The sequence below is a fragment of the Sylvia atricapilla genome, chromosome 9 (assembly GCF_009819655.1).
Source record: "Sylvia atricapilla isolate bSylAtr1 chromosome 9, bSylAtr1.pri, whole genome shotgun sequence".
Lineage (NCBI taxonomy): Eukaryota > Metazoa > Chordata > Aves > Passeriformes > Sylviidae > Sylvia > Sylvia atricapilla.
Window position 1 is genome coordinate 16,564,639 of NC_089148.1, and position 24,986 is coordinate 16,589,624.

A 24,986-nucleotide genomic window follows, 5' to 3' on the forward strand; every position below is an offset into this window, starting at 1 on the left:
TATATTATGCATGCAGAGACTCTATATTTCTGTAGGCTATATTTGCATTGTGCAATGCATGCAGATAATTGTTTTACCCTGTGAGTGATGAGCTTAGAATGTGATGCCATATCATATCACTCAGAAAACTGGAAAATTAGATTTGTACCAGAGTAATAGTATGGAATTTCTGCTTCAAATGCCATTTAAACAGTGGTATGCTTTTTACAGCGTTGTGTATATTTGTTTTTAATATTGCAGATGCCTCTTGATTGCCAGACTGCTGAAATGCTTTGAGGGCTGCGCTCCTTTCCTAACCATGAACAGTTCAAAATCACCAGGGCTGGCTGGATTTGGAGTCTTGAAAAACACAACGTGCCACACGGAGAAAAAGATTTCGGTCTTCTTTTCAATCATCTTCATGACAGTGGGAATTCTGTCCAACAGCCTTGCAATAGTAATTCTCATGAAGGCATACCAGAGATTCAGACAGAAATCAAAAGCCTCCTTTTTGCTTCTTGCCAGTGGTTTGGTTGTGACAGACCTCTTCGGTCACCTCATCAATGGAGCCATCGCAGTGTTTGTGTATGCATCAGATAAAGACTGGATTCGATTTAACCAGTCCAACATTCTGTGCAGTGTTTTTGGCATCTGCATGGTTTTCTTTGGTTTGTGCCCACTCTTCCTGGGCAGTGTGATGGCTGTTGAACGGTGCATTGGAGTCACTAAGCCAATATTTCACTCTACAAAAATGACTTCTAGACATGTGAAAATGATGTTGACTATGGTATGTCTGTTTGCTGTTTTTATAGCTTTGCTGCCTATTCTTAGGTTTAGAGCCTACCAAATTCAAGCATCGAGGACCTGGTGCTTCTATAAAACACAACATGTTGAGGACTGGGAAGACAGATTTTATCTCTTACTTTTTTCTTGCCTTGGGTTCCTGGCTCTTGCTATTTCATTCCTGTGCAATGCTGTCACAGGAATTACCCTCTTAAGAGTCAAATTTAAGAGTCAACAAAGACAAGGCAGATCTCATCATTTTGAAATGATCATTCAGCTCTTGGCTATAATGTGTGTTTCTTGCATTTGCTGGAGTCCATTCCTGGTAAGAGCCTAATGTATTTGCCAATGTTTAATGCACATCTCTGTATAAAAGTTACACTTTTTTGTCTCCAGGTTTTAAAGCACTTAAGTTGTGATAACAGCTACACCCACTCAGTGATATTAATTTTATAGCATATTGCCCATAATGTATGTACCTATGCACCTATAAAAAACTGGTAGTTATTCTCCACTTCTGATCAATAATACACTAAGCTAAATATATAGTGATTGTGAGGACTGTATTTCCAGTGCTATGAAGCAGACAGTGGTACAAGAGTCGTGGCTAGAATCATTCAGAACAAATATTGACTGCTTCCAAAGTTTCAGTGAAATCTAGGATTGGGAAGTGTAAATAATTTTTAAGATTATGGCAATCTGTTTGCTGTTATTTCAACAGTTTACTGCTGCTTGTGAGCTTTAGGGCAGATAACAGTTCAGAACCTAAAAGTCATCCCCTCCATTATCTGGGTATTAAAGGCTTTGCTTTAGGGTCATATTGAAAAGCACTGGTTGGCAGTGTGTTAAAATCAACCTTTGGTTTAGACTTAAGCAGGCTGGGTTTGTAATGTGGACAGATGAGCAGAGAGCTGCTGTGGGCAGGTGGTGTGTGACTGTCCCTGCTGTGACTCCCAGAGGGTCACTGCCAGTGCTGGTAGTGCCTGCTCTGTCAGTGAGCAGCGCTGAAGGAAGTGAGATTGTGATAAGGGGAAGAATTTGACAGCTCCAGCTGTATCATGGCATTGTAGAGCTGGTGTTAGCTTTGTCTCCTTTCAGTGTAGCAAATTTGTCTGAAGAAATTTAGTTTTTTTGCTACGGTCAGAGGGTTTAAAACTCAAGTCAAATGGAATCTTAATTTCTTTCCTAGAAACAGAGTCCTGTAGTTTTCCAGTGATATAAATGAGGAGCAATTTTGGCTTGAGCTAACAAATACTGACGTTAAAGTCTCAGATCTGTATCAGATCCAGGTATATTTCATCTGCTCACTGTCTATGGTAGAGACTGAAGTTATCTTAGTTAAAAATTAGATACTGACTCTAGCCTAGCTGCAGCAGTTTAATTAATCCAGTATGACAGGCTTCAAGGAGAAAGTCTAGATATGAATGTCTGCAGTCACTGAAATGCACAAAAACTCTTTCCCTTTTGTTCAAGTTACAGAGATTTTTCTAGTCTTGCTCTGCAGCATAGTTTAAATTCATGTTTGCTTTGGTCAGTGTCGTGGCTGTAGTGTGTGGAGCATAAACAAAGTTGTCAGAGAAGCAGAGCAAGTAGGGATCTTCTTTACAGTTATTTCAGACACCATCTGAAGTTTGGGGCAAGCCATAGAATGGTTTTTAAAAAAGCATCTCATATGATGAGTGTACTTTCCATGAAAAAGCAGAACTATTATCACCTGGTGACATTTATTTTTGTTTAAAATAGTTGTTCTTCAAAGCAGGGATTAATTCGGTTTTGAAAAACCCTTGGGTGTCAGAAGAGCTATAAACTTTTTTAGTTCAAAGGAGATACTTAATTTGTTCAACACATCAAGGAACACTAAAGTTGCAACTACTGTGGTAGATTTTGTTATGCCATTCAATTTTAATTATCATATTAAATATATATAAAATTATAATTTTAGAAATAGTGACAATCTAATGAAATCACAGCACAACTTTTGTTAAAAATATTTAACTTCATCTAAGTTGTAGTTGAAGATGAATTATTGGTCTAGCAGGAATTTTTTTCATGCCCTTTTCAGAGTTGGTGTTTGCATCAGCTTATGATGCAGGCCAGTGGACAGCTTCTTGCTTGATTTTGGACTTGATATTTTTCAGGACTGTGTTGCAGAGGGGAGTTGGTACATAAGGAGTTCTGGTTCATTGGGTGGCAAATCTGCTGGTGCTTTCTGTGCATGCTGGGCTTGTGATGCTTTGCCTCTGGACCTCTTTCGGAATGAGATGAGCCAAACTTATGGCATAATCAGCCTGGCATTATGGAAAATAGTTCTGCAATGTGGACAAATTTAGGTTAGAAAGGAAGAGTTTAAAAATAAAAAAAAAAGTTGGTCTATTGTGGGATTAGATTCTTGAAACAAAGTTCCAAGGAAGTGAACAATTAATGTTTTAGCCAGAGAGTTTCAGTGGGAAATTCAGTGGGACAGGGTCCTTTGAGAGTATTTCCTTTCTTAGCTGTTAGGATCATAGAGTTTATATCAGTTTATATAATATTTGCTTATTTATTCACCGATTCCTTGTTTTGATAGCAACAGAATACAAACAGAATAACAAGCGTGGTGTTAATTTAGCAAGATTTTTTTGGCCTGCTGTTGAATAAAATTTTGTCAGAAATGTGCTGCTCAAGTGCAACATTAAAGTGATCCAGGGTTTATTAAGCTGTATGCTTTGTGATTAATTGCTAATTCAAACCTACTTGTCTCATATGTCTGAAAGGTCTCAGGGCTTTTAATTTGTGAAAAGAATGGTTTACATTCTATAATATAATCAGCATATACCAAAATAAGTATTTCTTGAATATAAATATGAGCAAGTGTTCGTAGCTAAAGTTATCTGGAAAAGGACAAAAAAATGTTTGTTCTGTGGTCATTTACTTCTTTAATTTTTTTTCTCCAAGCTAAATCTAAAAGTCAGAATTTGAAGTCTAGTGTTTGAATTGTGAATTCTACCTATGTTCTCTGTCCCAAAGAGTAGACAGAACGAAATGTTTCATTGCCACGAAGTAAACCAAAGTTATTAGAAACCAAATAAACTTCTGGAAGAGAAAGTGGAGGAAGGCAATGTGTTTTATACCACATGTGGTTTGCAGATACAAGAGTTTGGATTCATTTGGTGTTATTCCCCGTCTGATGGGGGGAGGGTGTTTTACTGTCTTTATTTCCGTTCTGTTTTCAATCTAGTCAGGTATGTCCATTGACATATGTGTATGGATACCATAATCAAGTCAAATACTGTAATCCAATGGCAGATTTACTTCACAATTAGATTTTAAATTAATTTTATTTTTTTTCCAATTGGAGTTAATATTCAGACATTGTCACTGTCTTGTGATAAAATCAGTTTCAGATGTCATTAGAGTCACAAGACCCTGGATTGTCCTTTATGGTGTCTGATGTGGAGCTGAACTTGACTCCTGCATCTGCTCAGTGATTGTGAAGTTGTTTTACTGCCTATTTATATATGTGTGTAAGTGTATATATAGCTAACACTTAATATTTAATAATAATATAGTATTGTAATCAGTCACCACCTCTGTTTTAAGATTCCTGAAGATATGGATGGAGCATTTTTCAAAAGCACGGCCTATGGCATGGCCCTTCTGGAGCTCTTCTGGACAGGGGCCTCCTTCTGGTTTCTTTTTTTTCCTTTTGATTTCTTTCCCAAGCTCCAACTCATCTGTTTTTCAAAAATAAGCAGCTTTTTGAAGTTTTCTGCCACTTTTTCAAGAATCTTGCCTTAGTGGAGTATGAGAATGAGAGGTGCTCCCTGCCTTTTTCCTTGTGGGACAACACTGATGCCTTTCGAGGAGTTGAGAGCAGGAGAAAATTCACAAAAATACCTAAACAAGTGAAATTCATGAGTTCTATAATAATATATGCAGTCAATGATTTGCAGGAGCACATTTGTTCTGACAGTCCACTTAATTTTGCTTTGTGATGGGTAATTCCAAGTAAATATGTTCTGAAGGTAGTAACTTTAACTTCTCTGTGTAGTGTCTGCTTTCTTCATCCCTGTGAGAGTCTTAGCCCTTTGCTAAGGGTTATGCCAGTTTTGCTGGATGAATTTGGTCTCTAGGGGTTGGATTCCCAAAGCAAATGTTTGGGCAGGAGCATTTTGTGACAGGCACCTCTGATGAAATACATTGTTATATAAAGCTGCTTTTTGGCTGTGACTTGACATCTGGCGTGTCATGAAACAGCTTGGTTTGGAGCTGTGTTTGTATGAGCAAATTCTGACATAGCTATGTCGTGTTCTGTAGGGCTCAAGGGATAAACTTTTTATAAAATTTGGTTTTTTGGAGTAGCAAAGAGAACTGCCTGTAACTATGGGCAGCAGAGATTTATTTCAGAGAGCATTTATTTACAGGAACAAATTATGATACAGAGAAATTTCTAATCTTTTTCATGTGTGAAACACAGCCTGAGAAAAGTACTACATTCAAATTATTCTTGTTAAGATCTTTTGCCATGCAGTTGACTGATTAATTTCATTCCAGTTTTACCTCCCTTCTATTGCAGAAAATAGCCAATCCTGTTTTTTTTGGAAAGAGCTCTGTTTATTTCATATGAATAAATCAGCTGTTATTCAGTTGCTTTTTTTTACTGCTGAGATTAATTTTTATCAGTCCCTTCTCACGTAATCTCTTCTGCTTCCAATGTGTTATGCTAATTGTGTCTCGCTGGACTCGCTCTGACTTTTTCTTGTCCTCAGGCTGTCGCATGCAGTGAGGCTTGATGGCTGCTTTTCGTGCACCTAGGGCTGTGCTCAGCTTGTGATTTACTGAATCGCTTCAGCTCAGAAGCTGCTGGTGCTGGTCTGAGTGGTCCTTTCAGAGAATGAGCTCTGGAGGTGGTGAGAAGCTGATGTACTGACAGGGAGGCTTTTGCTGGAATGCCCTTTCCCCATCCCACCCTGGTTGCTCCACCAGCTCTTTTGGGTGCAGAGGCAGGCTCATGGTTGGTGTGTGCTGAAGGAGGTCAGTTTGCTGCAGGTTTTACACGAAGTAACTTCTGGGCCTCATCCTTGTGTACAATATGAGGTAGTTGGATGTAGAAGGCAATCCTCTACATCTCGTTTGAGTGTTTTTGCACGTGTAGCTATATATACACTTCGTCAGGTGTTCATGCCTCTGTTACTCTTGAAGTCTCTCCATCCATTCTTGTTTTCTGTCTTTATTCAGGTGGCAGTTTATTTACATTTTTGTTGCACTGCCTTATGCTTATATGTGCAATGGGCATTATATATATATATGAGCTTGTTGCTTTATTAATGCTGTTTGTATGCCTTCCATTGCTGGTTGTATTATCCCTACAGCTAAAGAGTTACTGAAAAATTTATTCCTCGTGCTCTTGTGACTGTTGAATTATCATAATCAGAAAGTGCAGCTGACGAGAGGCAGGGAGATGTCCCAAGATACAGGTCCATGCTCTGCCAGTGAGGACTCAGGTCTCATGAGGGGCTGCTCTGCAGAAGTGTGTTGTTATCTCACTGGTTATTAGTCAAAGCTGCAGCCACCGTGAGCTTGTGCCTGCAGAGGCACTGTCAACAGGGAGAGTGATCCTTTTTTTGAAAAATATTAAACTAGCCTTTCAATTTTGTTTCTGAAGAATGAAGGAGATAGTCTTAAATATGTTTAGCTAATCTTGCAGTTTTGAATGCTGTAGTAAATTTTCAGAGGGGGAACAACGTTTACCTTTCCTTTTCAGGGCTCAGATTTTAAAGACTATTATCAGTGATAATTACTGTGCTTGTACTGGCTTTTGTCATTGAGTTCTTGCTAGAAAGTTTGTCTGCTGACACCACGCAAAGACAAGGGTGCATTGTCAGCAGAGGTGGTTCATGTTGGGTGTGGGAACTCTTCACAAGGGGAGGTGACCTGCAGGCAGGTCTCCCGTGGGAGATGCATCTCTGAGGCTGGGTACAAGCCCAATGCTGTGACAATGGCTTTAATAAATGAACCAGTTTCATGGGGAAAGGAGAAAAAGCTTTTAGCCAGCAGCAGACCTGCTAGATAACATCTCTTTATCTCTGCCCTGCATCATTGATACAGTGATAGTTATTGTTGACTGTAGGTAATTATTTCTCTTCCAGACCTTGCTGTGTCAGAGGAGATAAGGAGTGTCAGCCTGGATAAATAAAATGCTCCCTAAGTTCCTCCGGAAAAAAATTCTCAAGTTGATTGGTTTTTTGAGCCACATTAAAGAAAGGGCTCTCACTCCTATCATGGTCCTTTGATTGCTTGCTGAGTTTCTCAACACATCCATTAACTCTCTGCAATTTCAGTTCTTACTTGAGTAAGAGTTATTTGTTCTTACTTGAGTTTCTCCTAGGGTCTGATAACTAACTCAAGGTTAAATTGCTGAAACATTATTGTCTTTGCTAATATTATGGCCCAAAAGGTATTTTGAAATCCTTAATTCATTTTACAGGTTAAGACAAAAGAGAACACTTATTTTCATTTAAGTTTTTGCTAGTCTCAAGGCAGAAGTTTCTTTGCAGGTTAGTTCCCCATGGAATAAGGTTTATTCAGCAGCTCACGCAATTTGAGCGTGCTTTTGTTTGTCCCCATGAAAATACTCTTGGAAAGAATTTGCATGTGTTGGCAGAGAGAGTAGCAACGTTTAATACAATGCAGTTAAAAGCCTAATCCACCTATTGAGATGTGTTTCTATGATACTAGAACCCCTTGGATAAGATGTTCATACCTCTCTTAGTATTGGTTGCAGAGAACTTTCTTTGATTCTGTATTCTTAAGTGGCACAGCTGCCTAATTCCACCAGGTTAGATGAGACCTGGAATGACATTAATTTTAGCCTATACCTACCAAAAATGATTCTGAATTTTAAAGCTATTGTTTTGGTGTTAAGAATTGGTCTGTTCCTATTTTCATCTTTTACAGTACATAGAGATCTTACATCCTTATCCTTTCTGAGAAACATGAATCATTTTAACAAAAATGTTTATAAGCATGGGCCAGGGTGTAGTTTATCATAGAGTGCTTAGAAACTCTATAGTAATTGTGGCTATATTTGTAATTCAAGTGTTGACCTCCCCCTCACAGAAATCAGGGAGCTGAGATACTCTCAACAGGAAAGTGCTGGAGAAGAAATGGGCAGTGGTACTGATGTGAACCAGGGAAGAAGGAGGGCTGAGACTGACATATTGCCCTTCACCAGGGGCTTCTGGGAAGCATAAATATAGTTTTTGTTATCTATGTTTACTTGTGCTGTTTGGAAAAATTTGCGTAAAGCCTTTTCTGTTAATGCAGTCCCATCAGAATACAATAAGATTTTTTTGGAGAGAAAAAGTAGGAAAGGCAGGTTGGCAGGTTTCCAGTCACATGAGAACATGGCATTTTCAGAATAATGTGCTTCTGGTTTTCTTGCATAATTTTTTGCTTCTTGATTTTTAAATTTATGTGTTATATGCAGAATTAAACTAAAAAACATGATATTTTGTTTCAAATAGGCATCAGTGACTTTCGCAGAAAATGTGGGTTTTTTTTTTCAATTTTGAAGTTGCCATCTCAATAAATCAAATTCTGAAAACTTTACCAAAATAAATTTACCATTCATAACCTTTCCTTGTTTAGTTCACTTGGTTAGGTTTTTGGATTTTGTAGGATATTAAAAATTAAGTCAGTTTGATATTCATTCCATTGTTTGATATTAGAGAATTCTTCCTATTTCCTAGATATTACGCTTATTCAGGCATTTCTTACTTGAAAATGTCATCCACTGCATAACCATCTTTGGAAAATATCATACATGGCATAACCATTTTTGGATGGTTATTTTAGGAAAGCTGTCCTTCCTGACTATCTAAACACTTTAAATGGTAAAGTTGTTGCTGAAAAATCTCAGGGACTAATACACTCACACAGAAAAACTCCAGAAAGTCCTTCCTTCTCACCAGTTTTAATGACAGACATCAGGGTGTAATAAATATCCATATATTTTGTGAGGCAATATTTATTATTGTCATTATTGTGGTGCTAATTTACAATCTGGAGTGTGGCATGGTGCATTCTAGTACAAGTTACTTGTGTCTCTAGTGCAGTAGGGTTGGTTCATGTCTGGGAGGAGTTGCTGAGTTTGGGTTCCAGGCTCTCTGTGCGCCCAGCAGTGCAGGAGAGTGTCCCATCACAGCTTCTGTGGGTGTGCTTTTGGAAACAGCCGTGCTCAGGGAGCAGAGCACTGCAGAAAGGGTTTACTCCAGGGGTGAGTGTGAAGTTTTAGTAATCGTGACTCATTTTTTGGGATTCAGTTTCATATTGGGTGAGGTGAAATAGATGAACAGTGGAACGAACTGGAGCTGCTTTGTAGGTACTGTACCATCTCCTGCTGTCCTGGACCTGTGTGGTGCCCCTCAGGAGGTTTGGTCTCCCCAGGCTACAGGAGTGGGGTGGGATAGAAAGGAGGTAGTGAGTCTGCTCAAGAGTAACCTCATGACCCATGTGATGACTGACAGCAGGACATGAGTACATCTTGAGGGGGAGGAAGACTCTTGTGCAGGGAGGGATGTGACCAGCTCTATTCCCATCTGCTGTGGAAAGAGAGAAAGTGAAGCAGAATGGAGTAAGTGGTAGCAGTTTGTTTTAGGATTTACGGTTCATTAGTGAACTGGAAATAAAATTGAATCCACCTTTTACCAGAGGTGTACATTTGCAGAAGTAATGAGAAATAAATCACTTTAAAATGGAGACTTGATTTTTCTCTTCCATCTTCTTCCTGAAACATGGTTGAGCTGCACAGCAGGCCCTTGCAATTTATTTGCCAACATAAAAGAAAGAGGTAATTGCAAATTATATATTCCAGCTTGGTAGATATAATTGCTAATTCATTAGTCTTGGTATTTCTGATCATAGCTGCTTAGTTTACTTCTTCAGAATGATGCATAGAGTAAGTCACTTTAACAAAGGTGATCTAAAAAGAATGACATGAAAGCAATGCATCATGTCTTCTTTTGCCTCCAGTCAGATTTTTTCAGACACTGCAAATCAGATAGTACCAAGTGATTAGGTGACTATGACTGCAGTCCATTTTCAACAAGGACGAGATCACCAGTGGAGGTTTAAATAGAAATTAGGAAAACATATCTTCATTGAAAGAGTGAGCAGGCATTGGAATAGGCTGCCCAGGGAAGGGCTGGAATTACCATCCTTGGAAGTGTTCAAAAGGCATGTTGTTGTGGGACTTGGGCATATGGAAAAGGTTTTGTGGTGAGCATGGTGGTGCTGAGTTAATGGTTGGACTTGATGACTGTAGAGGTCTCTTCTGACTTTTTCAGCTTGTTCTATAGTTATGGACCTCTGCAGCTCCTCTTCCCCCAGGCTGTGTGTATATTGTTGCTTTTTTCTTCATTCAGACAGTTCTCTTCCTCTCCAGTACTGTGTGGTATTTGTGATTCCTTCTTTGGATATCTGTAGGGTATTAGTGGGAGAAGTTCTGTTGCTCCTAAATAAATTAGAATATTTGTTTAAGCATTAAAGATAACGTGGTTTTTTTTTCCAAATGAATGTGAAAACCTGGAAAAGCAAACTAACAATAGAGAAGTAATAGGTCATTTCTAGGGTTTGAAGCTTTATCCAACTAATGGAAGAATGAATTAATCCCAAGCACGTGTATTCCTTGCCTTCGTAAATACTTAAGGATGGTCTTTACTATAGATATTTGACATACTCTATTGTTTTCTGGTCCTTAAAATTGTCTTGTAAAGCTTCCCTCTCGCTGGGTAAAGAATATTTTAATTCTATCTATAAACCAAACTTTTTTGTGCAAGATTTTTTTTTGTTATAGGCCTTGTTCTTAGGCAGGAATACATTCCTCATGCTGGAAACAGGCTTTCTTGTAACTTTAAATCATGTAGCTCAGGAAACAGGTTGTTTATTTGACTTTGGTATGGACACTATGTCTTTTCATTGTGAAGTGAGTCATTTACTGTTTCCAATGCTGGAATCTTTTCTATCCATATCCACAATGCTTTCCTTCAAATGAGTTATCAATTAAGCTGTGAGAGTAATTACATTGCTAGCTAGTTGGACTGAAGTATTTCTTGTTTTGATGGCAAGACAAGGAAACAAAGATAGAGGACTGTCAATCCAAGATAGAAATATTTGGATTATTTAAGAGAAACAAAGAGATGAATGCTTTTTTCAAGCTCAACATGAATTTATCCTACTGCAAAACTGATGCAAAATAGATAGTGTCTAAGGGAAAAGTTGACAGAAATGAAAACTTCACTTTCACTAAATGTTTGCAAGTTCATGCACAAAGACCTGCCCTCATAATTTCTTTCCTGTCAACTTCAGTGAGAAATTGCCTGGTCACAGACTAAGAAATATGAGAAAATATTTTTATTTGCTTTGTGAAAAATTTTGTGTTTTCCTGGTTTCTTCCTACTTTTTTTGACTTTTCACACCTCTTTCATGCCTCTGTAGCTTAACAATACCTTCAAAATGTTTGTGCAGTTCCTTTTTAAGGGAGTCAAATAGTGATCCAGTGAATCTACTCCTAATTTTGAGTGGCATTATTATTTCATCACAGAAATATACATGAGAGAAAAGGTGACTCCCTTATTCTGCTGCTACTTCTTAGGAGCTGATCCTGCCGAATTGTACATAAGGAATTACCACATATGCTCTTAAAAGTACCTCTGGACTCTAACATGACAGAAAGCTGGCGTGTATATTTTATCTGTCTAAAATTCCTTTTTAAATTGGCATTTTTTAATAAAATCACTATGCTCAGTTAAAATTTAATTGCTAAGCTAAGTGATCATCTGGTATATAAAAGTTGAAGATATAGTTAATTTTTTTTTTAGAAGGGAAAGGAAAGCACTAGAGGAAAAACGTTGCAGATCTAGAACATAACAAGCCTTATGTGGAATAAGTAGAACAGTGTGTGTACTGACATTCTGATGGCAGAAGCCGTGCACTGCATATTGTTCTTGGAAGCTCTTGTTTAAACTGACTTGCAGTATCACGTAAAATATAAAATGAAGCAAACTCAGCTTTGTTGCAAGACATGCTTGGCTTGTATACTGCAAGATCAATATAGCAATGGTAGAGGCAATTTGCTGTCAGTGTTTCTATTTTAACAGCTCTACTTGGGAGATATAAAATGGTACATAAAATGGGAAGATATACGTATTTTTATTTCTTTCTCAAGCTATTTTGCAAATTTATTAAGGTCTGTGTTTATAGAGTACTACAAGGTGTCATCTTGTATGATCCTATGCCTGTTAGACTGAAGCTGCTTTTGTAAAATGAAAAGTGAAAGTTCCAAAACCTCTTGAAATTCAAAATCAGCGCATATTTTTTGTTCCAGTGGATTGGGACATAGTCTGTTATGTTCTGCCTTGAAACGTCTGTGGTTTAGAAGGGGATTTGCGCCTCAGGGTTCAACATAGGCAATAGTGACAAAATGTAAGTGTTCTGCAAATACTGAAAAATCCATGGACTTCTTTCCATTAATGGAAATCCTCAGAAGTGCTTGTAAGGAAATCCAAAGGAAGAGGAAGAGGCTTGGGAGGGTCTGCAATGTTCCCACAGGGAAGTGGAATCTGAAGGCTGAGCTGCAGAAGACAAGAATTTCCGATATTTGTCTATTCTGCTTTCCATGTCCATCTCTTGGTGACAGGGTTTTATCCAGTTTCCTGAAGTCAAGGATAGAACCTGGATTTAGAGCCTGTGAGGTGAAATGCATCAAAGTCTCATTTTTGTCCTGAATTTTAACCAACTCTAAAGTCAGCTGCTTGTTTTGACTAGCTGTCCTTGAGTACTAACAGGAATGTGACTAAGCAGCACAGCCTTTGAGCCTATTGGTTGTTCTCCAGTAGATCCAATTGGAAGGAAAATTAAATTAGTGCTGTTTATGTTTGGAAAGTGGTGTGAAGCCTTGGAGCAATTTTTTGTTTATTGCCCTGAGCTTTGTCCCCAAGGGAAATAGTAATTCTCTGATGCTGTCTGCTAGGTGCAGAATTGAGGGAGCCAGCAATTTCCAAATGTTTAAAAAATATTTCCATCAGGCTTTCTGGATATTGCTAAGTGAGCTTTGGTTTTAATGAGGCTTAAGATTGGACAAAAAGTATGTAGAATTTAATGTACTGTGTCAAGTCTTTCCTTAACACAAATCTAATTTCTCTATATATTTTTAGAGACACTGAATTCTCAGGTGCTTTCTTAAACAAGCAAGGACTAGTATGAGTCAGAATAACTTTATATCTTTTAAGCAGGTAACATTGGTTAAAAAATTACTTTTACAGTTATGTTTTTATAGTACCTTTTCTAAAGAAAGTTTGAATGGTCATAGTTACATCATATGATACTTTTTTTCTGTGAACCAGGGAGACATACTACAGCTGCCTCTTATAAACAGTGTATAAATCAGCAGAGTGCTACTTGGATTCTTACATTTCTAAATATGTTAGAAAATGTCATGAGTTACGTTTATTATTTACCAGCTGGGGATTAATTTTTTGAGTCATGCTGCTGAATCTGCATGAATATTCACTTCAGTTGTGGAGATCAAAGGTGATTAGATATGATGCAATAGTGTTGCCTCTTCCCCACTTGTGTACTGTTGCCTACAGAGAACAGAATTCCTTTGTCATACCAACCTGGTGGACCTACAGGGAGAGGAAAAAAGGTTTAAATTGGTTGCCTGACTTTGAACCAATTATTGAACTCTAATACTCAAATAAGAATAAATGAGGTGTTCTTTTCATGCCCATGGAGGTGGTCCCACTCTCAAAAGTCCACCTGGCACTGCACCAAGCTCTGGTGGCAATTTCTGAGCTGACGACTTGAACCATTTCAGTGACATGAATTTCTCACACCCAGGGAGAAAATACAGATTGTCTGCATGTTTTGTTTCAATGAAATCCTTTATTAAACAGCTGGTAGTATATTAGTCCTTTTTATAGCTTCTGATTTCAAACTGACTTTGGAACAGCATTTTAAGAATTTAAATTTAAATAAAGCTAATCTACTATGAAAATGTGATAGGAATAATAAGTTATATTAACTGCATTCCATTCCACCCCTCTTCTGCTGAAGTTTAAGTTTTGTTCTAGAAATCAGCAGATGACTTTAGAAAGGCTCCAGAATACAGTCTCCTCTTTGATTTTTCAGAAGATGTGAAGAGCCCCCAGTACAGGGCAGTCTCTTTCGAGGAGTGAGAAACTCTCTCACTTCATACTCAAAGTGATGGCAATATGTCCTGCTGCTCTGCCACGAGTGCTTTAGGCTAAGAATGCTCATGCTCAGAGCTGCAATGAGATTCTCAGTCTTATTCCATTTCTATATGCAAATATTGGCCTCTCAGAACTTGAAAGAGCTGAGACATTCTTTTGTATTAGTTTTAGAGATATAAGAAAGAAAATATTTTTTAATTTCTGCATCATACTCCCAAATAGTATTAGCAATATGGTTAGGAAAATTGTATTTTATAAAACAAAATTTGTAGATAATTAAATTTTATCTTATTTCAAATCCAGGGACCTACAGCTGAGTTGCTTAAACATGTGTCTGTGTGCATAAGCTCTACTTTCTCTGTGTGAGTTTAGGTATATTATTTTTTGTATGTCCAATGTTCATAAAAGGCAACTGAAATGTTTTGGGTGAAGCTTCTCCAAGTGTCAGAATTGATAAATTATGAATCCGTTTTCCTTGTCGTCCTGATTTACTTCATGCAAATCCATAATCAAAGCAGAAGTTGTTTATGTTAAGCAGCAAATTAATAGATTCACTTCGAGGTGATTACTTCTAAATGCAAACACTTCTCACAAATGTTCTAGATAACATGAGAAAATAAATTTTACCAAGTCTGGATGGAGCTACTTTTCCTTATTAGCAACATCTAGTGCTTGTTTTTCTGGACATGGAATTGCTTTGGATTTGGCTTTTAGTAACTCCAGAGAGTGTGAGAGGGGACAACAAATGAATTTTTAAGTACATCAAGAGGCAGATTAGTAAACTGTATGTCTACATTAAGTCAAACATGCTGTATGGGATAAGGACATTGGTCTGTGAGCTCTTTGGAGCTGTCGTTTGCTGCCCAGTCCTGCTTGCAGAGTAAGAAGTATTCTGTCTGAGTTTGCCCTGCGGTATTGGACCTCAAATAAATAAAATGTAGACTGTCCTGAAAAAACATCCCATGTGAAGCCAAAGGAGCTGTTCAAGTTTGGGTGGGCTGCTGATGTCAGAGAGGAATGTGCCCAGTGGTTGTGGGGTGAAAAGCAGATTCAGGGAACTGGCTTGTGTTTGTGTTGGCTTGGTGCTCAGACATTCCTCCTCCTCCCCATACCAGTTCCCAGCTGTGCTCCTGCCAGCTCCTTTAGGAATGTTCCTGGGGGCTTCCTTTGCTGCTCCCATAGAAGCTATACAGAAACACTTGATCAAATGATTCATCAAACAAGTTCAGTGTCCTTTTATGCCTTCACTTTGTGCCATTTAAGTTTATACTCAGTTGTGGTGACCTGCAAGCTATAGGTAGGGTCTGGAAATACAGAGAAGCATTAAAAAAACAAAAAAAAAAAGGTAAAATAGGTTTTCTGGCATATTGAGCTTTAGCTTCTTTTCATTCATTATTATTTTTTAGTTTTTCTGTTGAGTTTCTTTTCAGTGCATCTTTTTGAAACTACAGTCCTGCACTTGGACAGCCTGACCGTACCTCTCTTTGCCCAATAAATCAGTGTACTCCCAGCATCAGTTGTAAAATATCCCGTTTCTTAGTTAAATAGCTGCAGTGCTTTGAAGGCTTTGGAACTAAAAGCCTTACAGTGTTTCATCTTTCTACCAAAAAAGTCTTCATGTGGTTTTAACATTAATAACAGGGAGAGATAATTTACCATCTTCTGGCAGATTCCTGGCTTGGCAGATCAGGCTTTCCTCACACAGGAACTCAGGTTACAACCTCCCAGCAGCAGGCAGCCTGGAAAGGAGGTATCTGCAGGGCAGGAGTCCCAGTGGCCTGAGTTTCCCTGGGGCTGTCTCACAGCCCAGCTCGTTGCTCTGCAGAGCAGGGGGCTAGAGCCACAGCTTGCTGGGCTGGTGTAGCCCTTGGGTATCTTCTGCTGAGCTGCTCTGGAATTCTGCCATGTGGAATTGTTGGCTCTGGTGGTGCTGTTGCACTGGGAGGTCTGTGCTTGAGTAGCACTTCCAGGGGTGAATGAAACCCTGTGTGTCTCCACTGACAAGTGGCGTTTCCCACCATGGCTTAAATTTTCCTACAGACTTTTAAATCCTCTGGTGCCAATAAATTGTGTTCTGCTGCAGCAGAAAAAAAAGTGAATTTTCTTTTTGAAATCAAGGTACTTGTGTTCCTTATGCAGCCTTTAATTAGGAAAATGTGAAAAAATGAATAGCTGTTATAAAAACGTGCTGACCTATGAGTGGATTCTGTCCTTGAGAAAATCCATTTCTGGAACAGTCTTGGCACACTTTGTTAGATAAATTCTGGATTAAGTTTTCACTTGTTGCTGAGATCAATCCCTTGTTTTGGAGGGTATTCCCTGGCTGGTTGCCATCCTCTGCCCAAAGTTCAGCAGAAATAATTCAGCAGAGGCACATGTATGTCCTTTGTAAAACATTAGAGGATTTCTAGGATGATAAATGTTGTATGCTTGAAAGTATTTACATTGCAATTTGGTGCAATTTGGCACTGATGCTGTGAAGCTGTGAAGGTTAGAGACAGTGTTGAAACAATTTTACTCATTTACATGCTTTCTTTGTCTGTTTTTTAATGTACCATTTAAAAATACTCAACTTTCAGATTTAACTTAAATGCTCTCTTGGTGTATTTTTTGATGCATAATTCTAAAATATTCCTGTTTCCAGGTGACAATGGCCAGAATTGGGATTAACGAGGGTGGCTCGAAGGAGACCTGTGAAACGATACTTTTCGCTCTCCGAATGGCCACGTGGAATCAGATTTTAGACCCCTGGGTGTACATTCTCCTCCGCAAGGCTGTTCTCAAAAACCTGTACAAGATCACCAGCGGCTGTTGTGGCGTGCAGGTCATAAACTTACACATGTGGGAACTCAGCTCCATCAAGAATTCCCTGAAGGTTGCAGCAATATCAGAGTCACCAGGAAGTTCGAAACAGATAAACCTCCAGCCTCTCACCTCTGTGGGACAATGAAGTTTAACTCATCTATGAAGAGATGATGGAGGCAATGCTCCTACATGGGCAGTACCTTAAAATGAGTTCCAAGGCTCAGTGGTTTGGCATTTGTTTTAAATTGTGAGTGGTTTGCTATTGTTGCTTACCAGTTTGATAACTGCCCTTATCAAACTTGATAAGAGCCCTTAAATGTTTTAATTCACTTTAGAATGCATCCCTTCCAGAACTGGTAGTGGAATGTTAAATCTTCCCTTCCATGTACTAAAGTGAGGAGGGGTCCTTATAACACTCCCCACTGAACCTTACATCTTAACAGGCCTCTTACAAGTGCAGAAGTGATCTCCAGGGTGATTTTTAAAAGGAGTAGATTTTTTCTCCCAGAGACACCCTCAAATCCTTTGCAGAGTCACTGTTTTCTAGAATGAAGTCAAGCATCCTTTCCGTAAGGGTATGCTGTGCTTTTAGGCATTGAATTTACCAAATGTATATATATAAGACATTTTGCTTATGCCTGGTTTATTAAATGATCCACTGTGCTTGGTTCATTGACTTGACCTCTTAATTATTTACTGTTCCATGAATTTTTGGGAGAGCTGCAAACTCTGCTTCAGTGTTAGTGCTCCTTTCAAATCACTTACAAAAGGTGAGGTTCCCTGTGGGAACACAGAAGCAGATGAGCTCAGCTTCCTTGTAGCTATGTTTTGAGGTGTATTGGTGAGCTTTTAGTCCTTTCAACAAATTTTGTTGAACGTAACAGGCATAAAGCAGTGGTTAGTCTGTGAAAACAGTAGTTCTTCCCTCTTTCCCAAACTGAAGGATGGTTCTAGAAGCGTTCCCCTAGTGCATGTACTGAAATACTCATGTGGTACATCTGCTTCATTTGTAAAAGCTCACACGTGTGTTGTGAAAATGGATGTGACCAAATGAGCACCTCTGCAGGGAACTGCTTTGGGAGCAGGGTTTTGTTTGTGCAAGCAAACTGAAGGCTCAGTTTTTGCAGGATCTGTGTCTGAAGAGCTGAGAACATTCAATAACTTGAAGGTACCAGAAAATTTTCAGGACAGCTTCACACAGAAGGCCCTTCACCTTTAATGCTGCTAAAAGAAGCTTTGGGTTTTGTGACTGTATGCTGTTCAGAAGCCAAAAATGAGAGATATTGTTTTAAGATAGGTCTATGTTATTTTTACTTACAACTACATTAGGGAAGGGTTGGTATATTTGAACAAAGTCGTTAAAAACAGATTCACTGAGAAGACAGTCTGAGGGACCAAAACTATTCACAAAGTTCAAATTCGTGAGAATAGTTTGTAAGTCAGAAAATAAAAACCCAAAAGGTTTAAATAGTTATTTTCTTTCTTTTTTTTTTATTAAATTTTTAAAGCTATTTCCTTTTTTGTTTTAAAAAGGTTGAGAAATAAGTGGGTTAAATAACCCTGTAATGAAATGGTTTCATTTACCTTAAAGAATTTCTGTACGTGATTTGTTTCTCAGTCATAGGGCTGATAAACAGTGAGGGATTTGATGTTGGTAGAAGTTCTGCACTATTGCTTCACGTGAGTTCTGCTGAAATCTGGAAGCGTTCAGTCAGTGCTCAACTTGGCTTTTCATTTTGTAAAATGTGATGTCAGTGTATCTGTTGACATAAATTATTTGTTCCTTATGGAAGATTGTTGTTTTAGCAGCTGCAAAATAATGTTGGTCTGTAAATTGTTGAGATATTTGATATTTCGGTGAATGAAGCTTGAAAATGTTCCATTTTATTGTGTGAATAAATGTAGCTTGTGTTGTTCATTCTGGTTGGCTTGTAAAACAACAAAACAAAGTTCATATGTATATGTGATTTCTTATATTTTGTGTACTGATACACATTGAATGTAAATTGCAAAGCCTCATTAAAGTTACCAAAGTGTATCCTGAGAGTTAATGTGCTTTTGTGGAACAAAAAAGATCCTAAGCTGTTAAAATAATGCTTATGACGAAAAGCATCACGTCAGATTCAAGACAACAACTACCCTTCCCACGTGTGCGAAGGCAGAGAGGGGGCCAGTGAGCATTCAGATAAGAGGATTTCAGTGTTTTTACATGGCTGTCACACCAGCAGCCCAGGGCAGTTGCTGGTCTGAGGCCAGACAAGGTCATGTTCGGCTGACACATGCTTAGAAAATGCAAGTACAAGTGGAACTGAGGTAGTTTGGTGCTTGGGATGAAAGTATTTTTATCCAAGTATCTGCCTGTGTTTCACATACACTATGAATCCTGAAAAAAGTGAGTTTTGCTGTTGATATTTTGCCTTGCTCAGTGATGTGGTAGCCTGCAGAGGCAGCTCAGGATAGAGTCACCCAAAAACCTGTTACCACTGAAAGTGATTGGATTATCATTTCATTTCATTTCATCTCACAGAAGAGCCAGCAACGTGCTGGGTTGTATGATTAGCAAGTTATATGTTTTATGGAATATGAGATTATTAAAAAAACACTGGGATGGCTTCACATTAGGATCTGAGTATTGCCCAGGCAGGGAGCAAAGGACAGTCAGTTTAGCCATGTGCTGATGATCCCTTCAGAGGCTGGCTAACGATGGGAGCAGTCATGAGCTGCCTATTTACTGCTGGCAATAATTAGTGCCTCCAGAGCAGGCAGGGGCAATAAGTGCTCTGGTGGGAAGAAAGTGAATCTCATTTCTGACTAATGACTGAGGAAATCCTCAGGGTGGGGGAATGTTTTGATCTAATTGGGATTTTAAGCAACGGCAGGCTATATAAGGAAGCACATTATCCTGGAATGAGGTCCTAGCCTGGGCTGAATCAATGTGCTGAGGAAAGAAACTATCAGTAAGCAGTTGCTCATCACAGGGATTATGCAAATACCTGTAGTTTGTTACCTGGATACAAAGATGGAGAGCAAGGTTCAAGGTCTTTTAGATGTGACTCTTGAGACAAAGGGTGTACCTTATGTGTTTATTTTCAGATTTCTGTGGATTAAGCATTTTTATTAGTGCAGTTTGATAAGTTAGCTGCAATTTCAGGAGTAGCAATATGTACCAATTCTGTAGCCATGGTGATCCTTTAGGACAAGATGTTGGGACCTTTCAGATGTGCCTTACCTGCCAATGCACTGCTCCAGGATGTTACAGGTAACTCAGCACTTCACTGAATAACAGGATAGATTGGAATGAGATTTACTTTTCCTGGGAAAAGTGCTCAAGTGCCAAGGGAATTTACAATGCCTATGGTGACTTTTATTGCTTTCTTGAAAAACCTCAGATGTTTTTCAGTTTTAACTTCTTCAAACTGTCACCATTGAAAATGGCAAAACTGGTCTTTCATTTCAGCAAACAATGACTTTCTAGTAAGGGTTACTGCATTATATTGAGGGAAGTATTTACTGTCTGAACGGACAATGCTTTCCTGCTAAATGTCAGTTAATTTTGATCCTTACAAGGAAATTTTAAAATACTAACAGTGTAATGCTATTCCAAAAGTGAGATAAAAGAGGGGCTGTTTAAAATGCATCTTGTGTTTTTGAGATAACCCAGAGTTTACTATTATGGTGAGGAGTAGCTGCAAGGAAAAAAACTAATCTTGAGTTGCAGTACCTCTTGGCATATGTTGAGGGAGTATGTCAGGTGGAAAATATTGCCCATTAAAGCTGTGTTGATTGATTCGGTAACAGCATGCTTTGTATTCTCATAAAAATGACTTTTGAAAGGTGTGTTGCTCCTTACCAGTGGCTGCAGCAATGTGGGCAGTGGTGATGACAGGTATTGTGTGTCTCACAGGTTCTTATCTTGGCCGCTGGAGCTGGGCAAACAGTGGGTAAAATATCACATTTGATTCTCTGCATGGAACAGCTGCTATCACAGCCTACTTTCTGGTGACCATTAATACATCCACTTGGATAATTTGGAGAGAGACTTTCTTATGTTATAAACAGAGCAATTTAGATTATCAAGTAAACCAAAATGTTTGCTGTTGATTTTACTCAGTTGTTTTGGGAGCCCATGCCCTTGGTGGCAGGATGTCAGGCTACTGAGAAGGACCTACACTTGCTTATCATTAGAGATCCTTAAATGTAACTCACAGATTCTTTAACCCATACTTTCTTCAGGCTTTTCCCGGTTATTTATTTAGGTCTCAGTTTTTTTGGTGAAGGCTGAAAGACAGTGACAGTTGCAGGTCTTTGTTCATCTCTTGTTGGTTTGTCCTTGTTAAGTAGTAATCCATATTTTTCTGGTTTTCAGTTCACTGTAATAGTGTCTGGGAAATCAAAACAGATTTGTAGTCTGACCCTTTTGTAGCTGGTGCTCTGCTTTTGTGCAGATGGGTGCAACAACAATATGTGGTCCACAGTTTCTGGCTCAAGTGTCTTGAATGCTATTTCTGAGTACAAACTTGGGGTGTGGGGTTGTATTTTTGGGGGGGAGATTCTTTTTGGTGAGGTTTTTTTTTTTGGGTTGTTGGTTGGTTGGGTTATTTTGTTCCCTAAAGAGATGCCAAATGTAGAAGAGATTTATGTTTAGAAGGGGTAGGCAGTGCAATCGAGGAATAGATCTGCTGGTAGAAACAGGGATTTGAGCAGAGCCTGAAAATTGTGCAAGCCCAAAACCATTAGGTTTTACTCAGTACAATTTATTCATAAGAAACAGAAAACAAACAAACATAATATTTTCAGCAAGTTACAGGAAGGGCTAATAACACAAAAATGCCAAAGGTTGAGTCAATCACAACTGCTTGCTGTAATAGATCTGATCCTCCTCGTGTGGGGGAAAAGGCTTCCTGTAAACACTTCAGGAACGCCAAGTGATGATGCTTTAGGAGCAAACCCACTTGTCCCTTTCTATTGCTCCCTGTAAACAAAGTGATGTCTGAAGTGATTGGACAATGGTTAAATATTAAAAATACAATTTGAAATGCAATTTTAAAAATTGTTTCTAATGAGGATAAGTTAAAGAATGGCATGGATATATGAAAGACTTGGTTTCTTAGCAACACATTCATGGAGTCTTTAAAAAAAAAGTCCTGTGGCTGCAGGAATATAAACATGTATCTATCTAGCTGTTTCATTTCAGCGCCATGGTTGCAAAATAAATACTTTCTACAGAAGTTTACAAAAATAAATCCATTTCAGTTTTTCTAAAAAACAAAACAACTTTACTTTCAGTAGGAGGTTGACAAGTTAAAATACTTGAGGCAAAAGATTGTTACAGTAAAACATCTCTATGAAGCATCTGCTCTTCCCAGCAAAATTTAGATGAGTGTCTCTACTTTCTTCTGAAGACAGCAACAGAAAAATACTTTGAATTCTGCTGTAAATTATAGATAAAATATTTGTAATCTGAAACAATTTCTTCATTGGATTGCATCTTTCAGTCCTGTTTTCACTTCAGACATGCCAAAGGTAGGGCTGTGTGAAGTGAGGGCTCCAGCAGGGGAATGTAGAACAGTCCATGCCAAAGCAACGTGGTAGCCTAGAGTGGAACTTTTGCAATGACACTTGGACAAGTGAGAAATTCTAAATTGAATTTCAGGATTCAAACTTATTTTTATAATTCTTGACAAGCAGTGACTTCCAGTAATTTCTAGGATACCTTAGTTTTAATACATGAGGTTCCCCAGGTGCCTGAAACACCATGTGCTGTCTGCTGCTCCTGGTCTATGTAACACACGAGAGGAGGATGAGGAAGACACAACTTTAATCCATGATTGCCTGAAGCAATTCAACCCCTGCTTTCTAAAAATGGTAATTTGACATTTTTCATCTCCATTGAAGATACTCTGTTCTGTCTTTAAATTGAAAGAGGGTAGATTAGATATTGAGAAGGAACTCTTTCCTGTGAGGGTGGTGAGGCACAGGCACAGGTTGCCCAGAGAAGATGTGGAAGTCCCATCCCTGGAAGGGTTCAAGATCAGGTGGGATAGAGCTGTGAGCAACCTGGTGTAGTGGAAGGCTATTTTTCATGTTTCTTGCTCAAATTCTCAGCCATGTGTCCCAAATCAGACTTGTCATCAATGCACCTAATTCTAATCTGTTTTTGTGGTTGATGTAACAGGATTTATTGTTGCTGTGCTTAGTTTTCGACACACTTGTGGCTTCTGACAAAATCTTTGGTGCACTCTGTATTTCTGATAAGTTTTTTGTGGTTACTCTTCTTGCAGCTATGTTGCCTACAACTGTGGGACTTCAACAGTGATCCCCTGTAGTTCAAAATTTGAGTAGTCCAAACCAAATAACCTCTTTGACTGCATATCCTGAAACACTTAACAGAGCACATTAACGTTGCTCCTTTTTTGTTTTACATCATCTCGTAGAAGAGAATGGTCACTTTCATGAGGATGTGATGGCAGTATCAAGTTTTACGTGACATAAAATAAAATATCTCCTTCAGATTTATCTCCTCCAAATGCACCAATGTTCATTTACATCATTCTTTGTGAATACTTTTAACCTGGAGATACTTTTTATGGCTGTGCTGCAGTCCATAGAATCAGAAACTTGCAGACTAATACCATATGGAAGATCAATGGTAATTTTTTTTGGGGGGAAAAGCCAAAAGGAAAGCCCCATATTTTCTTTCTGAATAATTTAGAAAATAGTCTAAGGTGTCTGAATCTTACATATAGCACCTTACTGGTCCTCTGCCTCCTTCACAACCACCATGCAAGGACATGTGCTAATAGAAAGGATTCTTGAGAAATGTAGCAAAATCTCCAAGAAAGGAATGCTACCGGCTTTCAAGTAAAATGACTTTGTTAAAAAACAGTTATAAACGGCATAAGATCAATAACAGCTCATTGTTCTCTACTGCTGTCTGCTTGAGGAGTGCCAAGTCAGAGCAGCCCTGGGGTGTGCTTGGTGTGGCAGAGCCACGGGCTCCTGGCACCTGCTTTTTGGGGAACCCATCCCAGGGGTGTGAGTAGTAACTAATGGCCGGAAGGAGGGAAAGTGGTCAGGATGATTTAACCTGAAAAGCCAGATAAACAATTCTCATGTGTCTAAGAATTGCTCATATCTTGGTACAGAAATATCAATCTCTGCTCATTAATCTTCTCTTCCAAGGAATTGTTAATCCACTTGGGGGTGAGACTAATGTTTGCTGTGGGATTTTTCTGTAGTAAAATCATGTGGTTCAGTAGATGAAAGCAATTAAACATCTTAAAGTATTTGCTATGTTTAGTATTACATTTTTTGTGGTATGCTTACTGCAAGCCTATTCCTCCTGTAACCACTGTCAGAGTTCATATTGACTTTGATGGAATAGTTTTCAGTTCCAGAAGATTTGACAGAACTGTAGCAAAACATTCACTGCTTGAAGAAATACTGACCTATTCTGAAATTACTTCCTTGTACCAAATAGCTTACACCTTGACACAAGATAATTCTACAAAATACCACTCACTGCTTCATTTCACTCCCAAATAAATCCTCACATTTCACCATGTTTGGTTGGTGGGTTTCTGCTTCCATAAGTGTTATCTTGGAAAATAGTTTATTTCCCAAGAAATAGTTTATATGCTTTCAGGGATCTGAAGGGATTGCACTATAAGATTTGCAAATACATAGAGATCAGCCAGGTTTCTCCCCGGAGCCTTTGCAAGCTATTTCAAAGAGTTCTGATTTCAAAGAAAGTTAAAATAAGTGAAAATTAGCATCATTCATACCTAAAAAGTTACTTTTGTTCTTAAGACACTTCAGGTCATCAAGCATGAGCTCTGCTTTTTTTTTTTTTTTTTGCTAGAATTGAGCAGGGGTGGTTCTTCCGACCTGTGTGCCTCTTCTTTTTTGAGATTATCCAACTCACTGTAACTAATTATAGAAGATGATATTTTTATCAAGGGAAAATATATTATAGTTGCAGGGATATCCCAATAATGAACTATCATCTGCTCTGTCAAAAAGCTGTACCTGTGTTTGGTTAGCAGTTTGTGCTCTGTATTGTTGTGCTAGTGCTGAAATGTCAGTGGCTCATGATAAATGGTCTGAGTTTAGGCTGGTAATCTGCAGAAAAATAACATCCTGAGTCAAAGCCTTGTTAAGGTCATATGTGAGTGCTGGTGGCTCCTG

At 38.6% G+C, this 24,986-nt stretch overlaps 1 protein-coding gene across 2 annotated transcripts; it reads left to right on the forward strand.

Annotated features, from left to right (window-relative positions):
- The first annotated feature begins 247 nt into the window (after positions 1-247).
- On the forward strand, positions 248-17,294 carry PTGFR (prostaglandin F receptor). Of its 2 annotated transcripts, none has more exons than XM_066325081.1 (2): positions 248-1,087; positions 16,639-17,294. In XM_066325081.1, the coding sequence occupies exons 1-2, from the start codon at positions 299-301 to the stop codon at positions 16,942-16,944; spliced, it is 1,095 nt and encodes a 364-aa protein (XP_066181178.1). In that variant the 5' UTR covers positions 248-298; the 3' UTR covers positions 16,945-17,294. The 2 variants fall into 2 exon arrangements, with proteins under 2 accessions (XP_066181178.1, XP_066181179.1); XM_066325082.1 differs by having other exon boundaries at positions 248-766.
- The last annotated feature ends 7,692 nt before the right edge of the window (positions 17,295-24,986 follow it).

Bases quoted from the DNA above. Each gene is read 5' to 3' on its own strand.
- PTGFR (XM_066325081.1), top strand. From the start codon at position 299: ATGAACAGTTCAAAATCACCAGGGCTGGCTGGATTTGGAGTCTTGAAA. The intron at 1,088-16,638 runs GTAAGAGCCTAA...TCCTGTTTCCAG, and splicing joins TTTGCTGGAGTCCATTCCTG to GTGACAATGGCCAGAATTGG.